This window comes from Mugil cephalus, chromosome 3, assembly GCF_022458985.1.
Source record: "Mugil cephalus isolate CIBA_MC_2020 chromosome 3, CIBA_Mcephalus_1.1, whole genome shotgun sequence".
In the NCBI taxonomy this organism is placed as follows: Eukaryota; Metazoa; Chordata; class Actinopteri; order Mugiliformes; family Mugilidae; genus Mugil; species Mugil cephalus.
Window position 1 is genome coordinate 14,271,238 of NC_061772.1, and position 20,615 is coordinate 14,291,852.

The following is a 20,615-nucleotide window of genomic DNA, read 5'->3' on the forward strand; positions in this document are numbered from 1 at the left end:
AGGGCGCTATGAATGCTAACAGAAGTCAAAGACTCCCTAGCCCTTCTTTCCCCTCTCTTCCCTTATGCCTTGGTAGTGGCCTTGCAACAGCAGCAGCCAGTAGTAGGATTATGATGCTTCTCCTCTCTGCTCCTCCCCTCGGGGGCTCCATCGTTGCCATGGTTGGCCTACCCTGGAGGAGGAGGAGGGGCAGTGTGGAGGAGGCTTCCTGCTCACAACGCGAGGCAGAGCAAAGGGCGCCTCGCTCTCAGATGACACCTCCTGCTTCCCCGGTCGTCCTTGAGAAATGGACCCCGGTACTGCTTAGTAACCAGTGTGTGGTTAGCAGTTTAGAGGTTTAGATGCTTATTCAGCGGCCGTGTAATGTGTCAAAAGGTCTGTTCGGTATCACGTAAATCGTCAGCCCAGGGGCCTCATTTATTAATCTGTAAATCTTGATCAGCTGAAAAACGTGAGCCTCATATTGCGCCCACTGCTTTCCCACAATTAAGCGGTCAGTGCAAACCCCCCCCCCCCCACCAATGAATATTGACTTTAATCTCGTTCCTGTGTATGTAGGCAGCGTTACAAACGTAACAAATGTGAGGGTCGGACGGCTGCAGCAGCTGTTAATGCCACAGAACGGACGAAGTCTCCAAATTAAAGATCCAAATTACAGATCAGACATGGAGGTGCGCTTTGCAGCACCAGATGGTTGAAGCACAGGAACGCTCCCTGTAGGGTATTTGTTTAACATCCAAATAAACTTCTATATACCTTATATGGCTGATAGAGTCTCACCCACTCAACACGACATTTAACTCCAAAATGAAGCATGTAAGTGTTTCTTTCATTTTCATGGTTGAGTCCAGGTGGTGGAGATGTATAGCGTAAGTTGGAGAAAGACAGTGTGCTGCCACAACCGTCTCTGCTGTTATGTCTCATCCGAAGAAACCCGGAAAGTAGTTGGGGAAATATTTAGAATATTAACTGGTGGTCTGGGCTCCATAAAAGTAATATATTTTGTTATTCCATCAGTCGGTTAATGAGGCTGAGCTGAAAGGGAATTATTATATTCATAAAAATGCATAATTATGAATCACAAATGCTATAAAACACAGCAAGTGTGAGTGATTCTGTCTGAATATGTAGAATTATTTATTTTCTATGATAAACTTTGTTCTATGACTTACGTAATGTGGAATATGCAAGCACTGTTGAGAGGTTATAAATGAGGCCCCTGATCCCCCTGCGCCCAAAATTACTAACGTCAGCAAGTTAAGTGTATGATATCTTAAAGGGCATGTGCACTTTCTTAAGCAAATTATTTCTTTATTCCTTTGTTTGACAGTGATTATCATAGGTCAGAGTAGCATTAATCAGTCTGTAGACAAACGAGGCATCACGTCGTCCAAACAGAATGCGTAAGTACTTAATTTCAACTCTAAAGATAAAAGGCTGATGCGAAGCATTCTCAAGGTTTTATGCGCTTATTCTCCTTTTATTTATTTGTTGTGTGAACTTCACTTCATAGACACCCTCCCACACAGATCATATAAAAGCGGCATACAGCCTACAGCTACAACAGCATTGGAGGAAGCACTGAAACTGCTTGAAGCCCGAGTTCTGGGATAAGGTTTGACTGTCTCTGTCTTCCAGAACCAAAGATCAATGCCTCTGATGAGATCGTCCTGTCGTCGGATCATAGTAGCGCTAACCCTGCCCCACCGGTTACTGTGCAGTGTAACCTCACCGCTGCCCACACCACCCACAAAGAAAGCTTCTGGATGAAGAATGGACAGGAGATCGCCAACACAAGGACAGAGCAGGGGATCACGGTGTACAGGTGACAAAGAGCTTTGGCTCCGTGTTGTAAGTAGGACAAATTTTGGGAGAGGAGACAACGCGTAGTAATATACCAGTCAGCCATAACATTAAAACAACAGGAGAAATCAATAACATTGACCATCCTGAGACAATTCAATGTTCTGCTGGGAAACGTTTGGAGCTGACAATTGTGTAGATGTTACTTAGACATGTAGCACCCACCTAGACCAGACCAATCACCCCCACCCCATAGCAATTAAAATCATGAAAAACAACACAAGATGTTGACTTGGCCTCCAAATTCGCTAGATCCCAAACTTCTCAAGTATCTGTGGGATGATCTGGAACAAGTCTGATCCACAGAGGTCCCTCCCGTCAACCCATAGGAGCCAAAGGCCCCCACTAACAGCATTCTGTTTCCAGACACCACAGGACAACTTAAGAAGGTCCATGTCTATTCTCTGATGAGTAAGAACTGTTTTGGGGGCACAACATCTAGGTCAGTTGTGATCAGGAGATGTTCTTGAAGAACGGGACATTTTAAAGACCAAGGCAAAGATCTGCTGTTAGTTGGACACGGCAGCATTGTTCACATTCTCACTCACTCTAACGTCCGTGGCGTTTTTTTTTTGTTTGTTGTGTTTTTTTGTGAACTGATTGAGGGGACTTCCTTGTCAGGGGATAACAGACCACGAAACACAGTGTAATAGGGTGGAAGACAACAACTCACCAAAGCTAGCTTTTACCTGTGGTCGTCTTCAGGCGGTTAATAAACTCACTGAGATACATAAGAAGCTTTTTATAGTTTACAGCTTCTAGTTTTTAAGTAATTGGCAGCACACTGAAATGGTACTTAAATGCTTGTTACTGCTGAAGTGCAGATCTTGAACTATACCTATGCATCTATCTAGAAAAGGAACTCTGTGCTATTATTTGGCCTACAGTTCCAACTAGTTGTGAGTTCCCGCTGTCACACATTATCACCACTGCAGCACAAAGCTACTGTCGCCCCCGTAGACATACCACAGACTCTCTGTAGCCACGAGATAAGACCAATTGGTCACTTCCTTGTCACATTAAATCAGCGATACTCTGAAGATTACAGCTCAAAATGCCTGTGGTGCCTTTCGCTGCAGAATCCAGAGCTGCTCTTCCGTAATATAACAGCGGAATGCCAACATTTTGTCTCCGATGGCCTTGTAGGTCCTTCAGGCTTTCACTGCTGTGGTCCACACTAATTACAAGCGCTAAACTGACATTAGTTGACTTAAATTACTTGACCGTGTAAGTGAATGGAAAGTGAATGCTATGAAATAACTTGGTTTTTGTTTGTATTTTTGCAGAATCATGAAACCGCGGGCAGATGATTCTGGGGAGTACATGTGTGTTTACACATTCGAGACGGCACCAAATGCCAATGCTACAATTCAAGTGAAAGGTAAGATTGTTACCACGAGGACAACAAATACATTGTTTGTAAGTCGCACACCAGTGTCCTAACTGAGGTACCCGAATTCTGAGAAGGCCTCAAATATAGCTCACCACATGGTGACATGGTATTGCCATGTGTGTCTGTCCGCTGAGCAATGGAGAAGTAAAGGTGTCTGCCCTTTGTCCTAGAAGCCAAAGTTTGAAGAAAGGTCTTGTTGACAACAAATTCATCCAGTGCAGTGGTGTGATGACAGGGAGCATTCCTGAGGCTGTTGTCACTCTTGGCATTCGCCTAGGCTGCTCTAGCAAAACGGACAGGCACTGCACATGCTCTCCAAAACGTAAAAACACTGGGCCGACTAAGAGGCGTCCTTAGGAGCGGTTATAAATGTTAAATGTTACATTTCATATATTCATTTCAAAGTCATAATCAATAAAGTGGTGAAATCTTACTTAAGCTGATGTGAAAGCAGGATGCTATAACTACCATGTTGGCTTCATTCAAGCCGACGCCGAAGCCATCAACTTGAATGAAGAATCTTCTCTGAGTAAGGGCAAGTGAAAACCTCTTCAAGAGAAGCTTGCCTGTGTGTAGTGCTTAAGCCAATTTGCTGCGGCATGGCTGCGGAGCACACTGAGCATGCCCTGCCTCTCGCTCCGCGGCTGTCTTAAAGCGCTGCTTGATTGCGTAATGTGGGCGATGACCGTGTGTGTTCAGCTTTCACTGGGGCTGTGAGATGACGAGACTCGACGCCATTCAAACTGAAGTGTCCTGGCCATCGCTGTGGACCGCCGGCCCCTGACTGTTGAGGCTTGCTGCCTGTCCGCGGGAGAAAAAGTCACTGGCCGAACTGATGATGCGTGATTTTGCCCTTCAATTCTTTATTGAGGAAATATTAAAATAATAATAAGCGTGCGTTTTGACATTCACCGTAGGCACTAATGCTAAATCTCTTCTGTTTAGTTGTTAAACGTCGTAGTGATTTTCTCAAGGTGTTTGAGATCTTTTGTGACCCAGGTAGCAAGCCCACTGTTAAGCAAGCCAGTTTTGCACTGCGCTTCTGGCAGCAGTTCACTGAGATCCCTCGCCTACAGTGTCCTTGGCACACTCATCCTTGCAGGACTCGGCTCAGAGGCAACAGATGGAGGGTTCTGTGATGTTGTAGGATTAAGGCTCTGAATCCGGTCCCAGCCATCTCTGTGGCAGCAGTGGAGTTTATTGTCTGCGATACTAAGCTTACCACCCATACAGATTTGGTACATCGTATTTCTCAAATTTTAGTAAACGTTAAGCGCATTCCTCTATGAAAAGGTTTCGACCTGCACGCTCACAATTCACCTTTTTCCTTGGGAAACAAAAAAAACCCTGAATCAAAATCGCAACACGTGCAGTAGCGGGGGAGCAGAAAGCAACTAATGAGGGATTTAATGTAACAATATCCAATGTCATATTAATTGTATATTTTTTTATTTTTTTATCGTGTCTGACAGCTATGACCTTGGTTGTTCTCACACATCCCTCTCACATGCATACACCTCTTAACCAGTGTCTACAGATCAGAGATTAATAATCACAGACAGGTGGTGAAATGGAGGCTTCTGCTTGTTTTAGGGACACTCTGGGGGTTGTCCCTGTGCTGTCAGTCACTGGCATAATACAGTAGGGATAAGGCACAAACAGGCTTGGCCACTCCCCCGCTCAGGGAGCACGTGTGCGCCGTGATTAGAGTGGGATGATGTCACAGAGGAGCTCAGACCCCTCCTGCTCTATTATCCGTGCACAGCTGAAAAATGTTCGCTCCGGGCCTCTTCCTTATCCTCCTTAAGTGCATGGAAGGAATTAGTGTAATTTTGAGAATTAACGGAAAAGCAGGATCTCCTAAAATGACAAATTCGTGTCACACCTTTGAGAAATAAGAGTTCCACTGGTGGCCCAGTGCTTTATGACATACGCCTGAATTCATGAAATTCATAACCTCTGCGTTTCATTTTCAGTCTCGGCTCATTCGTTACTCGGAGCCAATTTTCACTATTATTCTTTGGCTCAAAATCTCTTTAGTGGAACTCACAGAGGCGTTATTTTGAATAGGAACATCTGGAAGCTCTCATATCATACCGATACCCCTCCTCCATGACCTCATTATGAATTGTATTGAAATGCTTTTTATCTCTACCAGAATGATATTCCCCACTGCTGGGTTGAGGGTGTATAGTGCTCACAAAAAAAAATAGTAAAAAAAAAAATTCAAAATGACACTTTTTAATGAAAGCTCTAATCCCTCTTCTTAGCAAAGCTCTGTTCTGCTAATTTCAATTCCGTTCAGTTCATATAGGGGTTTATTTTATCTCTAATGTGCTGAAATGTCATACAGTTATTTGGTCTATACACACACACACTCACTTGCTGCTTTATTAGGTACACTAGTGAAACAGAATGCATTCTAATGTAACAGTCCTGCACTATATCGACCACCTGGGCTGTTATAATGTTCAGTTTATGTTAAAATAGTGTAAGAAAGGCAGTGAGTCAACTGTATGATCATTGTGGAGGATGTGGTTTGTGGCACCGTCAGACTGGGTTGAATGAAGAATAAAAGTGTTTGTTATTTGGCCTAAAACACGTTGTCCACCAGTTAACAATAAATGCTATAACCTTCATGAAGATAAGATTTAATGCAGAACTGTTGCGTCAGGGCACATTATTTCTTAGTAGTGTACCTAATGAACATGACATATTTGCCCTAATAATTAGTAATTAAGGACTTCTAAATTCTAAGCTGCGAATGATCTTTGCAAATATCCAAGAAGTGTTAGATTCTCGCAGCTGAGCCACTTCGGTGATTGAGACCTCGCTACAGAGATCTCTCGCTTACCTAGACATCTAATCAACACGAAATCACTACCGCAGCCACAACTACAAATCATGCTTTTCTTCGTGTTGTCTGGTAGGATTTAAATCATGTCTTTGACTGTCGTATCTCTTTCCAGCACAGCTAATGATCCATTATATTCATTTTATTTTTCCAGCGAAACCTGACATCACTGGCCACAAGCGAAGTGAAAATAAAAACGAGGGGGAGAATGCCACGATGCACTGCAAATCCGTTGGTTACCCACATCCCACCTGGACGTGGCATAAAGTGGATGGAACATCCTACCTGGTGCAGGTACCGACTACAATTTAAGAACTGACACAGAAATTTGAGCGTGTTTTCAGTGTAATTAACCGAACGGGAATGGTCACTGTGTTTCCAGGACATCGACAACTCCACTGGACGCTTCTTCATCACCAACAAAGACAACTACACGGAGCTCAACATACTAAACCTGGACATAAACACAGATCCTGGAGTATACCAATGCAACGCCAGTAATGCCATCGGAAACACTTCTAAGACCACTATACTTCGAGTGCGCAGCCATCTTGCGCCCCTTTGGCCCTTCCTGGGTGTGCTCGCTGAAATTATAATCCTGGTGGTCATCATCGTTGTGTACGAGAAACGCAAGAGGCCAGACGACATCCTTGACGGTAAGAATGATTTTTTCTCTGTTGTCTGCAGGCAGTAGGAAGTTACAAATAATGAACTTTCTTTGATAAGCGAAGATTTACTTTTTCTAGTCAGATAAGAATATTCAGCAGGCACAGAAATGACTCAACACCTTCAGATGTTAAGTCACACGGTTGCTTACGAATGCAGGTAAACTTTAAACTGTGAGCTTGCATGCGCTGTCAGAAATCTTGAGTGGCCAATTGACTAATAAAGGATTTGCCTCCTTGCTTTTGTCTGGTGTGACAAAAGAGGAGCGGAAGGGCATTGTCAAATATAAGCCATGTATTAGACGCATGCAAATCTGACCTTTATAGAAGCACATTAGGGGAACAACGGCAGGGACACAGCTCACCGTTCAAAGAGATGGTTATTTTCGTATACTAATGACAGTGGTACCAGAATTTTGTTTGTGATAGCATATCAGTCAGAATATATAACTTCACTGGTTACTATTCTTTCCCCCCTTCCTTCTTTCCTAATGGCTACATAATCTAAATGGGTGGTAAGTGAGAGATCCTGCATGGTTTAAGAGATTTCTTTTTCCTTTTTGTCAGTTTGTATGTTTTAACAAGCCCACAGTCCATCCGAAAACTTTATGATCTTTGATGGGACATTAACACAGTCAATTACACTGCCTGGCCAAAAAAAACCCAAACAAAAAAAAGTTGCCACCAAAAAAAAAGGGTCACACATTCTAATATTTAGTTGGATCGCCTTCAGCTTTGATTACAACTTGCTGTGGCATTGTTTCAATAAGAAGCTTTCGCAATGTCACAATATTTATTTCTGTTTAGTGTTGCATTATTTTTTCACCAATATCTTGTATTGACCTTCTCCAGCACATCCCAAAGATTCTCAATGGGGTTAAGGTCTGAACTCTGTGGTGGCCAATCCATGTGTGAAAATGATGTCTCATGCTCCCTGATCCACTCTTTCACAATTTGAGCCTGATGAATCCCGGCATTGTCATTTTGGAATATACCTGTGCCGTCAGGGGAGAAAAAAATCAATTGATGGAATAACCTGTTCTCTCAGTATATTCAGGTAGTCAGCTGAACTCATTCTTTGGGTATAACGTTGCTGTACCTAGACCTGAGCAACTGCAGGAACCCCAGATCATATCACTGCCCCCACAGGCTGGTACAGTAGACACTAGGCATGATGGGAGCATCACTTCAGTCGGTTCTTACCCTGATGCCCCATTACTCTCAACCAGGGTAAATCTGGACTCATCAGATCTCATGACCTCCTTCCATTGCTCCAGAATCTTTATGCTCCCTAGCAAATTGAAGCCTTTTTTTCTGGTTAGCCTCACTGATTACTGGTTTTCTTAAGGCTACACAGCTGTTCAGTCCCAATCCCTTGAGTTCCCTTCACATTGTACATGGGGAAAAGCTCTTACTTTCACTTAAATTAACTTGATTTCACCATGCGACCATATTTCTTCCTGGAAGTCGGTGATGGTTCCCCACTATCCCTCCAGTTTTTAATAATGCTCTGGACATTAACCCACTTTTAGTAGTTTCTGCTTCAATTTCCTCAGATGTTTTCTCTGCTTGGTGCATGCCAATGATTTGACCCTTCTCAAACAGACTAAGATCTTTTCCACAACCACGGGATGTATCTTTCAGCATGGTTGTTTAAGAAATTAGAAGCTACTCATTGCATCAGTTGAGGTTAAATAATTTATTGCCAGCTGAAAGATGATTGCCCCTGCAGTAATTATCGAATCGGTGACTTGTACCTTTTTGCTTAGTTGAATCTAGCAACTTTTATTTGGCCAGGCAGTGTATTTTAAACTAGCTGTGGTGAAACGAAAACGTGTCTCCATTCATTTTCATTTTCCATTAGGCTGAACACATAAAATATGAAATGGGTTAATAATTACTCAGAAAAAAGCCATTGTTATTAATAAATGGGTACATGGGTAAAGTATCTTAATTATTTTTCAAAAAACTATGCAGTTGAAGATATTAAACTATTAATGCTGCCTTATTCATGTAGACCTTAGCATATGCTGATAATACAATGAATATTTTCTTGAATTAAATTTTTTGCTTGAACGACCTTCATTTACAGCGACACACACAAACAAACCAATCTAGTCTCGCAAAGAACACGGCTTTAAACAGTCTGTAAAAACAAAGTGTTCTCCTCTAACAGAGATAAAAACCTCTTTTTACAAAGTAATTTACAGACTCACTCTTCTATTCAGACCACTTGTGGTATTAGAAAGGTAACTGACTACTAACAAGCCTGGAGCTGCAGCTCTCTTGGCCAGCCGAGTATCCACATGTCCAAATCGAAATCTAATCCTGTCGATCCTGAATGCAAACGTAAACAAAGGAATCACAAATACAACAGCAACAGAATAACTTAATAATAATAACTTAACGCACGCAAGATTTCTGTACAACAAAAGAAGTCAGACCAACTTCCATGATATGAATGTGACAAGACAACAACGCCTACAAGGCCTGAAGCTGTCACCAAAGGTTCTGTCTGACCTCTGCTTGTGTGGTTTTGTGTTTTTCATTTTTCAATACAGCACGAACTCAGGCAAAACAAAGCTGTAACAGTCATCCCACTAATGTGATTCACTCCTGCTTGGCAACACTCAAGCCTTTCATTTGGCTCAGGAAAAAAAAATAAAACATTATTAAGTAAAATGTGACATTAAGTAGTTACAGTTTTCTCCTTCTTAATTCTCCATATACACTTTAGCTTTACAGTCACACAGAAAGGGTTCTGGTGACACACTAGAAATCATTTAATGGGATTCAAATTTATTGATGCTACACAATCCAGTCATTAGTCAAGTAATGAGTGTAAACATAATTTGCAACTACATGATGCCAAGTGATGTTTCAAATTATTTCATAGTCATAGTAAAGATGTCAGCTGCAACCATTCTTAAAGTTTGTTAATAATATTAATTACTAACATTATCATTTAATGACAATTAACACTATCATTTAATGACAAAAAAACACTATAGTGAGTCTAGCTATAATCTAAAATGCAGAAATAGTTAGATTTGTAGTCACTTCACATTTTTGTGACCTGTTGTGTTTTCTTAATTACATAATAATTATATTAAAAGAAACTGACATAATACATACTTGAAATACATACACCCACTGGCATCTCATAAACAAGTCACACAGCATAGGTAAGCTCTCTGCAAGGCCTCTAGTTTGGTTTAATCTACTGTAAAAAAAAAAAAAAAAAAAAAAAAAATGAAGCGATTAAGGTAGATTATATTTGCCATTTTTATGCCGCTCAAATCAGCAACAAGGACTCGCGGCTCATGATGCACAGTCCTCACGAAAATCTCCTTTTAGCATCCCGTATTCCCGGAGGTTTTTGGCCCCTGTCTGCGTGCATTATGAATTCTGGTCTCTTGATGGCTTAGCTGTGTTTGAACACTGTTACACTCCACTGCCAAAGGCTCTGATGCAGACGCTGACATTTCTATCCTGTGTTTTTGAAACCAGTGGCTAAAATTACAGAATTTGCTGTGTGATGATTTTCTGAACAGCAGCTCACTTAATGCATTCGATGATACAGACGCCAGTCCGCATTTCGCGAAGCCTTAATGCCACTCAAATTCAGTCCGACTTGATGTGCTACAGTGATTACCGTCGGTGTGCGACTTCCAATCTCACACAGTAAATATCTGTTATCTGTTATTGTGCTTGCAAAGCCCATAAATAGTAAACATAGCTTTTGTGGCGTACACTGTACATATGAGGTGTGAAAACGGTGGTCTATGCTGACAGATGTTCCTCCTCAGAGTGTTCACAGGGCCATGTTTTTTTTGTCTGACATTTTAACTGCCATAATCTGCTGCATTTTAATGCCATGGAATGCTGCTAATGCTGCTTATCCCAGAGTTATAACTGCATGGAAAGTATCTCACTGTGACTGGTTACTTACCTGTTGACACATTTCATCTGTATGCAAAACACCAACCACCCTGTCAATGTGTGGTTTTCTAACTAACCTTTCACTGAGTGCAACACTACTCACCACTATTCACATGCCCCTCTTCCACTGCCTTTAATATAAATGCACTGCCTTTTAGTGACTTACGTGTTTGTCCTGTTGGGAAAATGCTAATTTAAAAAATGCATATTTTCATGTACCATTGTGAGGAATGGGTGTAACCTCCGGAGGGGATGCATGTTGTTTTATGCCAAGTGAGTAATACTACGTGTAGCAGGCCCTTTCAGAACCACTACGAAATCGCTGCGTGTAATTAAAAGATGGTTTTAAGTGCGCCATCTGTAAGCCTCCTACACATATGCTCAGCCTGAAATGAACAGGAACCTCATGAGATCAGATGGCGTGCGAGGTTAAGTTTACGATGTTTGGTGGTGGTAAGGCTGCTCTTTAAAGGGACCGTGACACATTTTTCAGCCCTTCTACTCCAAATATGTCACGGCTGACTTTTTTTTTCCTTTTTTACTGAATGGGTTCAGCCGTTAGTGTCCACAAGCATTTCTAGGAAGCTACCGCCTGCGTTTGCTTGGTGCACTTGTTCCGGCTCTGCTCATCAAACGGAAAATGTTATACATACATGCATACAAAATGCAAGCTGTTCACCAGCTGAGTCTCCCGTGTCTCTGGTGTCAGACAGTCCACCACTTTACCGCTCGCACAAGTATTTAAGGAGGTCTGTGCTTTCAGACGCATACAATACAGGTGCTCACTGGTGCCAGGCTGATGCTTGTCTGCAGCAAATTTCTGGTTTCTGATAGTTGATTTTCACAACATACTGAAATGATAGTTAGCCAATAGCTGCCTGGAAATGAGACACTGTAAAAACAGTCCTATTGTTTGCGGTAAATGTGCTGAAACATGCAAAACAGAGACATGTTCTCGTTGTCTTTATCTAACTAACCCATGCTATGTCTTTTCTTTCTTCATGTCAGATGATGAACCAGTTGGACCTATGTGAGTATATAACTAGTTTTATAAGGAAATAGTCTGTGCTGCGATTTGATGTCTGTTACCAATAGGTCACTAAATCATAACTGTTTCTTTCCCAGGAAAACAAATTCAACAAACAACCACAAGGACAAAAACATTCGCCAGAGGAATACGAAATAAGCAATTTACTCAAGTAAGACATTGTTGTAGAGGACGGGCGCTAAATATAGAACCCAGTGTGAGGATTATCCATAGTCACGCCTTCTCTTGATTTTCTCTCCACAGATGAGATGTCTAAACTGCATTTTTTGACTACACGACGGTATCAGAGCTGGATGGAGCTCCGGGGCAGTTTTGAAAAAAGCACATCTTGTCTCAGTTTATGAGAAACAATATCAGCATAACACTGGCAACAAAAAGAACATGACGGCTGTCTTAAGCATGCCTTATTCAGTCTTACGTGGAGATTTCAGGATGACGAATAATGACTAAAACCACCACAAAGGTGTACACATTTTTAATGTGCTGTTGATGTCTCCTTTATTCATTTTACCATGTCCTCAAATGAGGTGATCCCTTTTGTATTACATATCATGTACAATGCATGCAAGGTAATTACGCAATAGGATACTCAGAATAGACATTTTCTGTTGTTATCCCTCGTGTGGCTTTTTTTGCATCCAAAATGATCTATGTTTTTTATGGAGTCATCCCATATACATATATATGTATATATATACATATACACATATATATATACATATATATAATTTTATTCTTGAAATTTGTACAGCATATCATGGTCATTTAACTATATTTGATTTGTGACAAGAAGTCTACTTTTAACAGAACTTTTATTGTGAAGCAAGGGCTTCAATGTCTGGCAGTATTTAAATTTAACTGAGAGTGCTTACAGAAAATGACTACTGTATGTTTAAATATCTTAACAAAAATGATGTGTATTATTTTTATTTTCTTTCCAGGGTAAACTTAGGTGTCTTGTATATGTTGAAGTATGAGTGTTCAAATGATAGGAAATCTGTAAAAAACAAAAAATATTTTTTTTATATTTCCCAATTTCATTGATTGATTTTTATTTTTATTTCCTCTCTTTAACTGTATAGCATGGCTATAATCCTATGCAATATGTATTCTTAAATAGATATATGGAGGGCAGTTTGTTTGACTCAGTGAAGCTTTAATATTGTGGGATCACTTGGAAGCTGGCCTAGCGAAATTCACTGCTGTAGCTGCATGACTCCTCTTTCAATAAAATGTATCTGTGTGTGTTGCGGTGGAAATGGACCTGCATTAAGGTGGGAACTGAGGGACCAGAGTATATAGCCACGATCAAACATATGAGTGAGACCAATATTTTTTTTCTGAATAAAAAGTTTAAAAAGGAATCCAGATTTTTTCATGTGTTTGTTTTTGCAAATAACCACGCGCTTTAATGCCATTCATGGCAACCTCTTTGGGCCACACACCATAACGACTAATGCCTAACAACAGTGCAAATAACAGCAGCAGCCCTGCAAGAAACACACCACCACCACCACCACCACCACCAGGCACTGCCTACACAAACTGTATAAGAGGAAAAAAACACTGTGCTGACTTGACCTTTCTGCCTTCAGTTGTTGTTAAGAATATTTACTCTTCAAGCATCTTCCTCAGCTCCGCCTCCACCTTCTCCACAAATGCATAAAAGCTGGGATCGAGCAGACAGACACGCAGGATGGGTTCCAAGTCACCTTGTGCCAAAGAACTGTCACGATACACATGAGGCAGTGTCAGAGTAGCCTCTCCTAAGAAGTGCTGTGGGAGGTCCAGAGAATATTTATGTAAACTCAAAAACTGATTTAGTAGCCTGTGTTAGCACCTGTAATATAAGTGGTTTCATTTAAGTGAATTTAAATTAAAGCCACTGTGCTCCTTTACGGTAAACATGTTGCACTGTAGATGCTAGCGGTTAGTGGTTAGCTTTAGGTGGGCTGTACCAATCAATACCTGGGTGAGACGCTTGACGGACACAGATCCTTGGACAACCTCAGGCTCAACTCCCACGGCCTGATCCCGACAAGTCTGCCAACACAGAATGACACACAAAAGAAGGAGGGGGAAAGATTTGACAACATGACGTGAAACCACAGGGTTAAGAGACCAATCAATGGCCTCATTACTAATTGAAAGACATCCACCTCTCAGAGCCGTTTCATCCTCACTGTGAACTCCTTCAATGTGTCTGTTCGCTAAAGGTCAAAGGCAGCCCTGTGGTGGAGTCCACTCCTGTCTCAGTCTATCGTGTTTCCAACGCTGTGACGCCCAGAAGAGCTGACTGTAGGTTTTGGCCCGAAATCCAGTTTTTTAATAACTGTGTGGTCCGATTTTTCTCAAGTTTGATAAGAAATAAGAGGTGACATGAAGACGAACTAAATCACCGACCTACAGCAATCTCGTCCTTACAGTATGTTATTTATAGAGTGTAACCTTATATACTTTTGGATGCTTTTTCATTTTTAATGCAACTACATTTTTATTATTAAAAGCAATATTAAGAACTAATTTCCTACGTGGCCTTAGGGAACTTGAACTATTGAACAATTTTTCATAAATATTAACATAAATTATATTACTGCTCTACTTGGCTGACTGTGCATATATGCTTGGGGTTGGGCATACACTAGGCTATATATTACACTGGGACTGGTTTATTATAGTATAGGGTCTATCTCTCTATTCTACCTCACTGTAGCTGTGGTGTCACTCCTCTGAATATCTGAAGAGGACAGTGTTGTCAATAGCACCATCTAGTGGGGGCAATACAGCCACTGTTGATGAAACTGACCGCAGCACATGACACGAATACTACTACTACTCTTGTAGTAAATAAATAGCGGTGACAAATACTTATATAATAACCTATATTCCAGCAGTTTATATTATGCTAACATACCTTTTAATTTTACTGCACTCTGCTCGTGTTCTAATTCCAACCAATTAGGATTAAAGCAGAAAAAAAGTATATATTGTGCAGTCACATACTAGACTCTCGCCATCAAGAAAGCAACTTATTTGCCGTGGGCTTATTTTGGGGGATTTTTATGAGCGTCATATTTAAAACAACAGATTTGTGCGTCAGTGCTGGTTTTGGTATATAAGTGTATTTACTGAAATGTAAATTGGCCGACCTGTACCGCTGAGGCAGGGAGCCTGGCGGGGGGCTGATTAGGGTGCAGCGTGGCGTCATCCAGAGTGGCGACGGGCACGTATTTCATCAGTTTTTCCACGGCACTTGAACACTCGTTTATGGCCTCTGCTCTGGTACTTCCATCAAACTGCATCCTCATCATGCGACTCTCTCCCTGCAGAAATCCACAAATACACTCAGTCTGTATCTGTCAATCTAGAGGGTGCCAATGAAAACACAATCTGTGCTTTGTATGCTTCCTTTGTGAAATCAGCTTCTCATTAAGGGAAAAAAGAAGAAGCTTGCGCATACAAGGAGGCTTAAATGTTATGTTGACAGGACTTAAGTGTGAGGCAGCCATTTGTCAGAAAAAAACACAAACAATTCACTTTACTTTCTTTTATAATGCAGGCCTAATGAATATAATGCCTTACATCTCATAAAATGAGTTATGCTATTAGAGTGGACCCTCAGGTAAATACTGCCCATTTTGGGATTAAAATGCGTCATGACTCACCTTCACAATAAGCCGAAATATTAGGTTATCAGATTTCTGGTGCACTTTAAGAGAATCAGGGCCACAATGCAAAGGGACTGCATCCTGAGAAAAGACAAGAAAATAAGCACCTTTAGAAGTCAGGAACAAAAAAATTTAAGTCGATACATTAAATACATACTGCACTAAAAACAAAAGTGAAAGATTGATTTCCACTTTTTCATTTGTGAAAATTACTGGATCATAGTCGAGTACAAAAGTCAGTGTTAGGATTTTATCAAGCCCGAGAGTGAAAAACTTACCCAAAACTGTCTGCAGGGGTCTCTATTCACTCAGTAACCTTACAGCTTAGGGTTTGGGGCTTGAGATAAGCTAATTTACATAAGCATGTAAACAAACAACAAGCAAACAATAGCCTGATAATGTGCATGTGTTTTGATCTATAACGTAAGAATATCAAGTAGTGTTTCCTCCTGACAATAACCAGGGAGTGGATGCTCTGCCACACTGCAGTGCCATCATTTCACGCCAAGTGGGATAATGCACAGTTTTTGAACTGACAGCCGTTGCAAACTTATTGATTTAGCCAAGAACAACCATGGCTGCAGTACAAAACCTATGGTTGTCTAACTTTACTTTCTGCCGCATATACAAATTCATTGCATCTGGAAAACACATGGATATCGAGTTTCATTAAAGGTATAATGGTTTAATGAGCATAATAAAACGCCTTTGAGTCATTTTCTATGGCTTTCACAGTCGCAAGCTCCAACCGAGCTGAAGATATATGAGAGATCAGCCGCCCTGATGGCTAAGAGTGGGCCAACTGTTTACTAAAACAGTTTGTACGGTAATTTTTTTTTATACCTTTAAATTGACACCATCTGTTGCATTTTCAGCAAGAATAAATACAAGATAGAAATCAATTACAGGTGGGTTTGCTGCGCTGGGTGATTCCTGATTAGTTAGGACTATCTGAAAACGGTTCCACAGTAACACGCTAATTCCCCCTACAACAGTAAATACCTTCGAATACGTCCAAAGACAATCGAAAAGTTTCTTTCAGACCTTATCATAACTATAGGCCTAAGCTCCTTGCATTAAAAGTTCCGCAGCATTCACTGTACCAATCTATAATAGACCAGTCTATCATCCTCAGTGAAAGCTCTCTGCAGTCTGACCTGAATATCTGTCTGGCTCGGCAACCTGGCACAGCAAGATAGCTGTGTCTCCTGCCAGAACACCATTAATGAGACATTGAGTCGTCCCTCAAATTCCTGTTGTCTGCAGGGCAGATGTAACTATTGTCTGAATGTCCGACTTCGGCAACATGTAAAACGTTTCAGAATGTTAAGAATGCCTGAAATGTTTTTTTTAGCTTTTTGTGCAGTTGAACCTGAAAATATTCTCAACAATAATCTATATGCGAGAAACGCTGAATAACATTTGGGATGACCCCAAAACAATGCAGTCAAATCCCATCAGATTTGGGCAGAAATGTCAGGCTCCTCGGCAGAATATTTTATTTGGCCATCAATGACACCCTTTATCCATAAAGCAGATTGCTGGGTCTAAACCTGTATAGAATACATAGGATATGGTCTTACTACTGTAATATGATGTATTTAATTATATTCACACATAGTCCTCAGGAAAAAACAACTATGACATATTTCACATTCCCAAAGTCAGAGCAGCGATTCCCAACAACTATAGCCAGAATTAGTTTTAATTTTTATATTTGAATTACAGAATTTCTTGCAAAGGTTCACTGTAAAACCTTTTCAATACACTTACACTGTGCTGATAATTAGATAGCATCTCAGTGTATCAGGGACTTAACATTTTGACTATATATTTTGACTATGTATATGTCTTACAGACTCATATCTAACAGAACAGAGTTCGACTGTGATCTTCAGTTTATTATATTGAGAGTATCGTTAAACAAGGACAACAGAGAATCGATATGATGATGAAATTGAACAGCATTAGTTTTAACCAACGTTTACTCTTGATTTTTTAAGTTTATATATTGGATCAATGGATTATCCGTTAAGGACAAGAAAACCCTGTACAGTATTGTCAACGTCTTGTCAATACTGTACAGGGTTCTTGAAGTCAAACAAAGAGACTTGCGCTCCAGTTTGGAAAAATCAAATAAACAAAAAAAGAGACAAAATGTTTTATCAGCCAGCCTGTCTTGCGAGTTCACAGTGATGCCTTCAGGCTATCGTTATTACGAACCCCAGAGGAGAGTTAACCGATGATCTTTTAATCCTTCGGCTACCAGGTTTCTAAACTTAGGCTGTTTTATATGCCGTCCTTGACCAACCTGTGTGTTTGTCTGGAAATAAGTTTGCCCTCCCTGAGATCAGTAGTGGAGTCACAGAATCGGAAATACATTTTTCATATTTTAATTCATAACAACATCCTACATCGTACCATAGGACCTAGACCTACCTTTCTGATCTCTCAAGATTCATATTCATATTGTACAAAATACAGATTCTGCTGTGTGTGTCTATAATTTGAATCAATAATGTAGTCAATAAGTTAATTCACATTTTTCATAAACTGTGAAGAAAGAGGTTAGAGAAAGGAATATCAGTTACACAACCACAAAGAAAAATATATATAAAGTACGACCTGATTTTAAAATCTTACTGATTACTTTTTAAGCTCCTGATGGCCGTGCCCTCGACTACATCATGAACCATTTGGAAGAGCAGCAAGTACCTTGAGATCCTCGGACAGAGGTCTAGTGTCTGCTCAAGGAGCCTGGCTGAAAACAGGAGGTGACAAGGCGTTCGCAGCTGTGGCCCCACGGCTACTTAATGATCTGCCTGAGGGAATCTGTTCAGCTGAGTCTGTGATCTCTTTTAGAATGCTGAGATTTTAAGTTTTATTGGGTTTTATGTTGCTGTGAAGCACTTTGTAGTGCAGATTTGAAAAGTCCCGTACAAATAAAACCTTATTATTAATATGATACAGTGTAGTGTAGAGCTGGAAAATAAGGTTTTACCTTCTTTATCTTCAGCTCTTGGTTGCAAGGGACAACCCCAAAGAGGGCAACAAATTCTAGCAACACAGCGTCCTAGTGTCCTTACCAAGCTTTCTTGTCCTTGCAGTACCAGCAAGTATCCAGATTCCACAATGGTGACGACAATTTCAGGTTGGTTTTTCCTTGCCTCAAATATCTGGTAAAAAGAACCAATTTAAATTAAGTGGTTTCCCGACAATGGTCTGTGTATACAAACAGCATGAGTCTGGTGTACTTGGTGAAAATAAAAATGTGCATTTTTTACTGATAAAATGATCCTGTTACAATAGCAGTAGAATATTTTTAGAAATGCCCCGTGCAGTTGAAGAATTACTTAAAAAGTTATTTTAAAAAGAACATTGGGTACAATTAGTCTGATAAACTGCCTTGAACTGTGCATTATATCCTGCAATGAGAAAGTCTTATGGGTGATTGTCTCCAAACAAAAAGATTTTCATTGCACAATATTTTCCGAAATCATCATGTGCTTCACTGTATAAGATAAGGTATATGTCAGTTTCACAGCCTCTCATCCCCGTCTCCACACTAAATTTACAGCTCCAGCTTGCCATCTAGAGTCTGATGCAGTGAATGAAAGACAATGTCACAAGGATTTGTTTTCCTGATTTGGTGCGGCACCCAGATCTTTAATATATCTTCCCAGCTCACGACTGTCCAACTCAAAATAATTTCATGGTAAGAAGCTGAATAACAGTGTGTGTGACATTAGCAGATCATAAAGATCCACACAGTGACCACCATATTGTTGTCATACATGTTAATCTGGCAAAAAACAAACAAACAAACAAAAGGATATTATTATAACGCAGTATGATAAGATTTACTTTTCCACTATCCTGGAAAATTGTATGTTTACAATTTAAAGAACAGTATTGCTTTTTTTGTACATTTAATAAACATGCTTTCCTCAACATAGTGTAGTCTCGTTTAATATGTTCAAACATTACCAAGCCACATGCTGACTTTGCATTCAAAGGTTTCTGATATTATTTAAGCTACCGGTATTTGTGAGATGTTTTGTTGTCAATGATACTTACACACACATTTTGATTAAGCTACTGTTCAATTTTCACTTTATTTCTGGAGATTTGTTTCATTACAGCTAATAAAATGCCTCATCCTAAATAATATCCTAAAACCCACTTAAACTGACGTTTATACTCAACCTCAGGTAGCAAACCTAAGGCGCTATAACCAGAAACTAATTTATGATGGGGAATGTGGTTACAGTCATAAATAAATTACTGTAGTTTGTCATTTTTCTATGACGGTGCACAATAATTTACTAGGAATGTCCTAGATGTCCAAATTAGTGCATATTTTCAGTCTCGCTGCATTGGACATAAAGCAGCCAACAAAACAACAGCAAACTATGTTTACTTGGTTATGACTCAAAATACAACGGACACATAATAAGTTTACCCAGAATGAAAGCAGAATTAAAATGATTGCAGTCGCGTATTTAAATCGATTGCATCTAAGGTTGGTAGGTAAATACCCGTGTATGGTTTTATGAGGGGGCCTAATAAATAAAAGAACGACCCGCCTTTATGATCAACAAACAGGCTGAGCCACCGACCGAGTTAGCTAGCGTTAAAGCTAACAGGTTAGTATCAAGTAAAATCTCCACTAACATTATAGACATAGTGTTTTATGTCGCGTGTAAGCACACATCTATGCCATAATGAGTCGACACGCCTGAAATGACAGCAGCTGTTACCGGAAAATGTCGTTAGTTAGGCGCTAAATTAAGCTAAGTTACCTTAGCGATAGCATAGCTTCGCTTGCATAGCTAGCTAGCTAACTAGCGTAACTCTGAAATGAACACTAGTCACCTTCCAGGGATTTGTCCCTGTCCCTCTAGAGGCCGGAATAAAACGTCCGTAGCGTTTCAGTCTCCATGTTTGACTGGTGGCCATTTCCAACGGACAAGTTGTTTGTTTGTTTTGCTGTTTCCTGAGCGAGTTTCAACTTCCACGACAGGACCAACAGACTGGTGCATCTGTCTGTAGGTACAGTATGGATAGATAGATAGATAGATAGATAGGGCGCCACAACTATACATTTTATAGCTTTCAGTCACGAAATGCTCATATATATTGTGCATTGCAACAGAATATGCACTCACCGGCCACTTCATTA

The 20,615-nt window shown here is 40.4% G+C and overlaps 3 protein-coding genes across 6 annotated transcripts in view; 2 read left to right on the forward strand and 1 right to left on the reverse strand.

Annotated features, from left to right (window-relative positions):
* The window catches only part of nptnb (neuroplastin b), a 26,997-nt gene extending 13,868 nt beyond the window's left edge, over positions 1-13,129 (forward strand). For 2 of the 3 annotated variants that reach the window (XM_047580003.1, XM_047580004.1), the window contains 7 exons: positions 1,639-1,825; positions 3,150-3,244; positions 6,265-6,404; positions 6,493-6,766; positions 11,726-11,747; positions 11,843-11,916; positions 12,009-13,129. In XM_047580003.1, coding sequence (XP_047435959.1) covers positions 1,639-1,825; positions 3,150-3,244; positions 6,265-6,404; positions 6,493-6,766; positions 11,726-11,747; positions 11,843-11,903 — 779 coding nt within the window. In that variant the 3' untranslated portion in view covers positions 11,904-11,916; positions 12,009-13,129. The remainder of the gene's footprint in view (positions 1-1,638; positions 1,826-3,149; positions 3,245-6,264; positions 6,405-6,492; positions 6,767-11,725; positions 11,748-11,842; positions 11,917-12,008) is intronic. The other variant, XM_047580005.1, reaches the window with a different exon arrangement.
* Positions 12,826-20,476, reverse strand: rec114 (REC114 meiotic recombination protein). Its single transcript, XM_047580006.1, has 6 exons — positions 20,309-20,476; positions 18,520-18,609; positions 15,431-15,514; positions 14,915-15,088; positions 13,734-13,808; positions 12,826-13,541 (listed from the first exon to the last, which is right to left on the reverse strand). Exons 1-6 carry the CDS (start codon positions 20,390-20,392, stop codon positions 13,377-13,379), a joined length of 672 nt encoding a protein of 223 aa, XP_047435962.1. The 5' UTR covers positions 20,393-20,476; the 3' UTR covers positions 12,826-13,376.
* The window catches only part of hcn4 (hyperpolarization activated cyclic nucleotide-gated potassium channel 4), a 77,614-nt gene continuing 77,360 nt past the window's right edge, over positions 20,362-20,615 (forward strand). The window contains exon 1 of one of the 2 annotated variants that reach the window (XM_047580001.1): positions 20,362-20,481. The gene's annotated coding sequence lies outside the window, so the exon portion shown is untranslated. Of the gene's footprint in view, positions 20,486-20,615 lie in introns of both variants that reach the window. The other variant, XM_047580000.1, reaches the window with a different exon arrangement.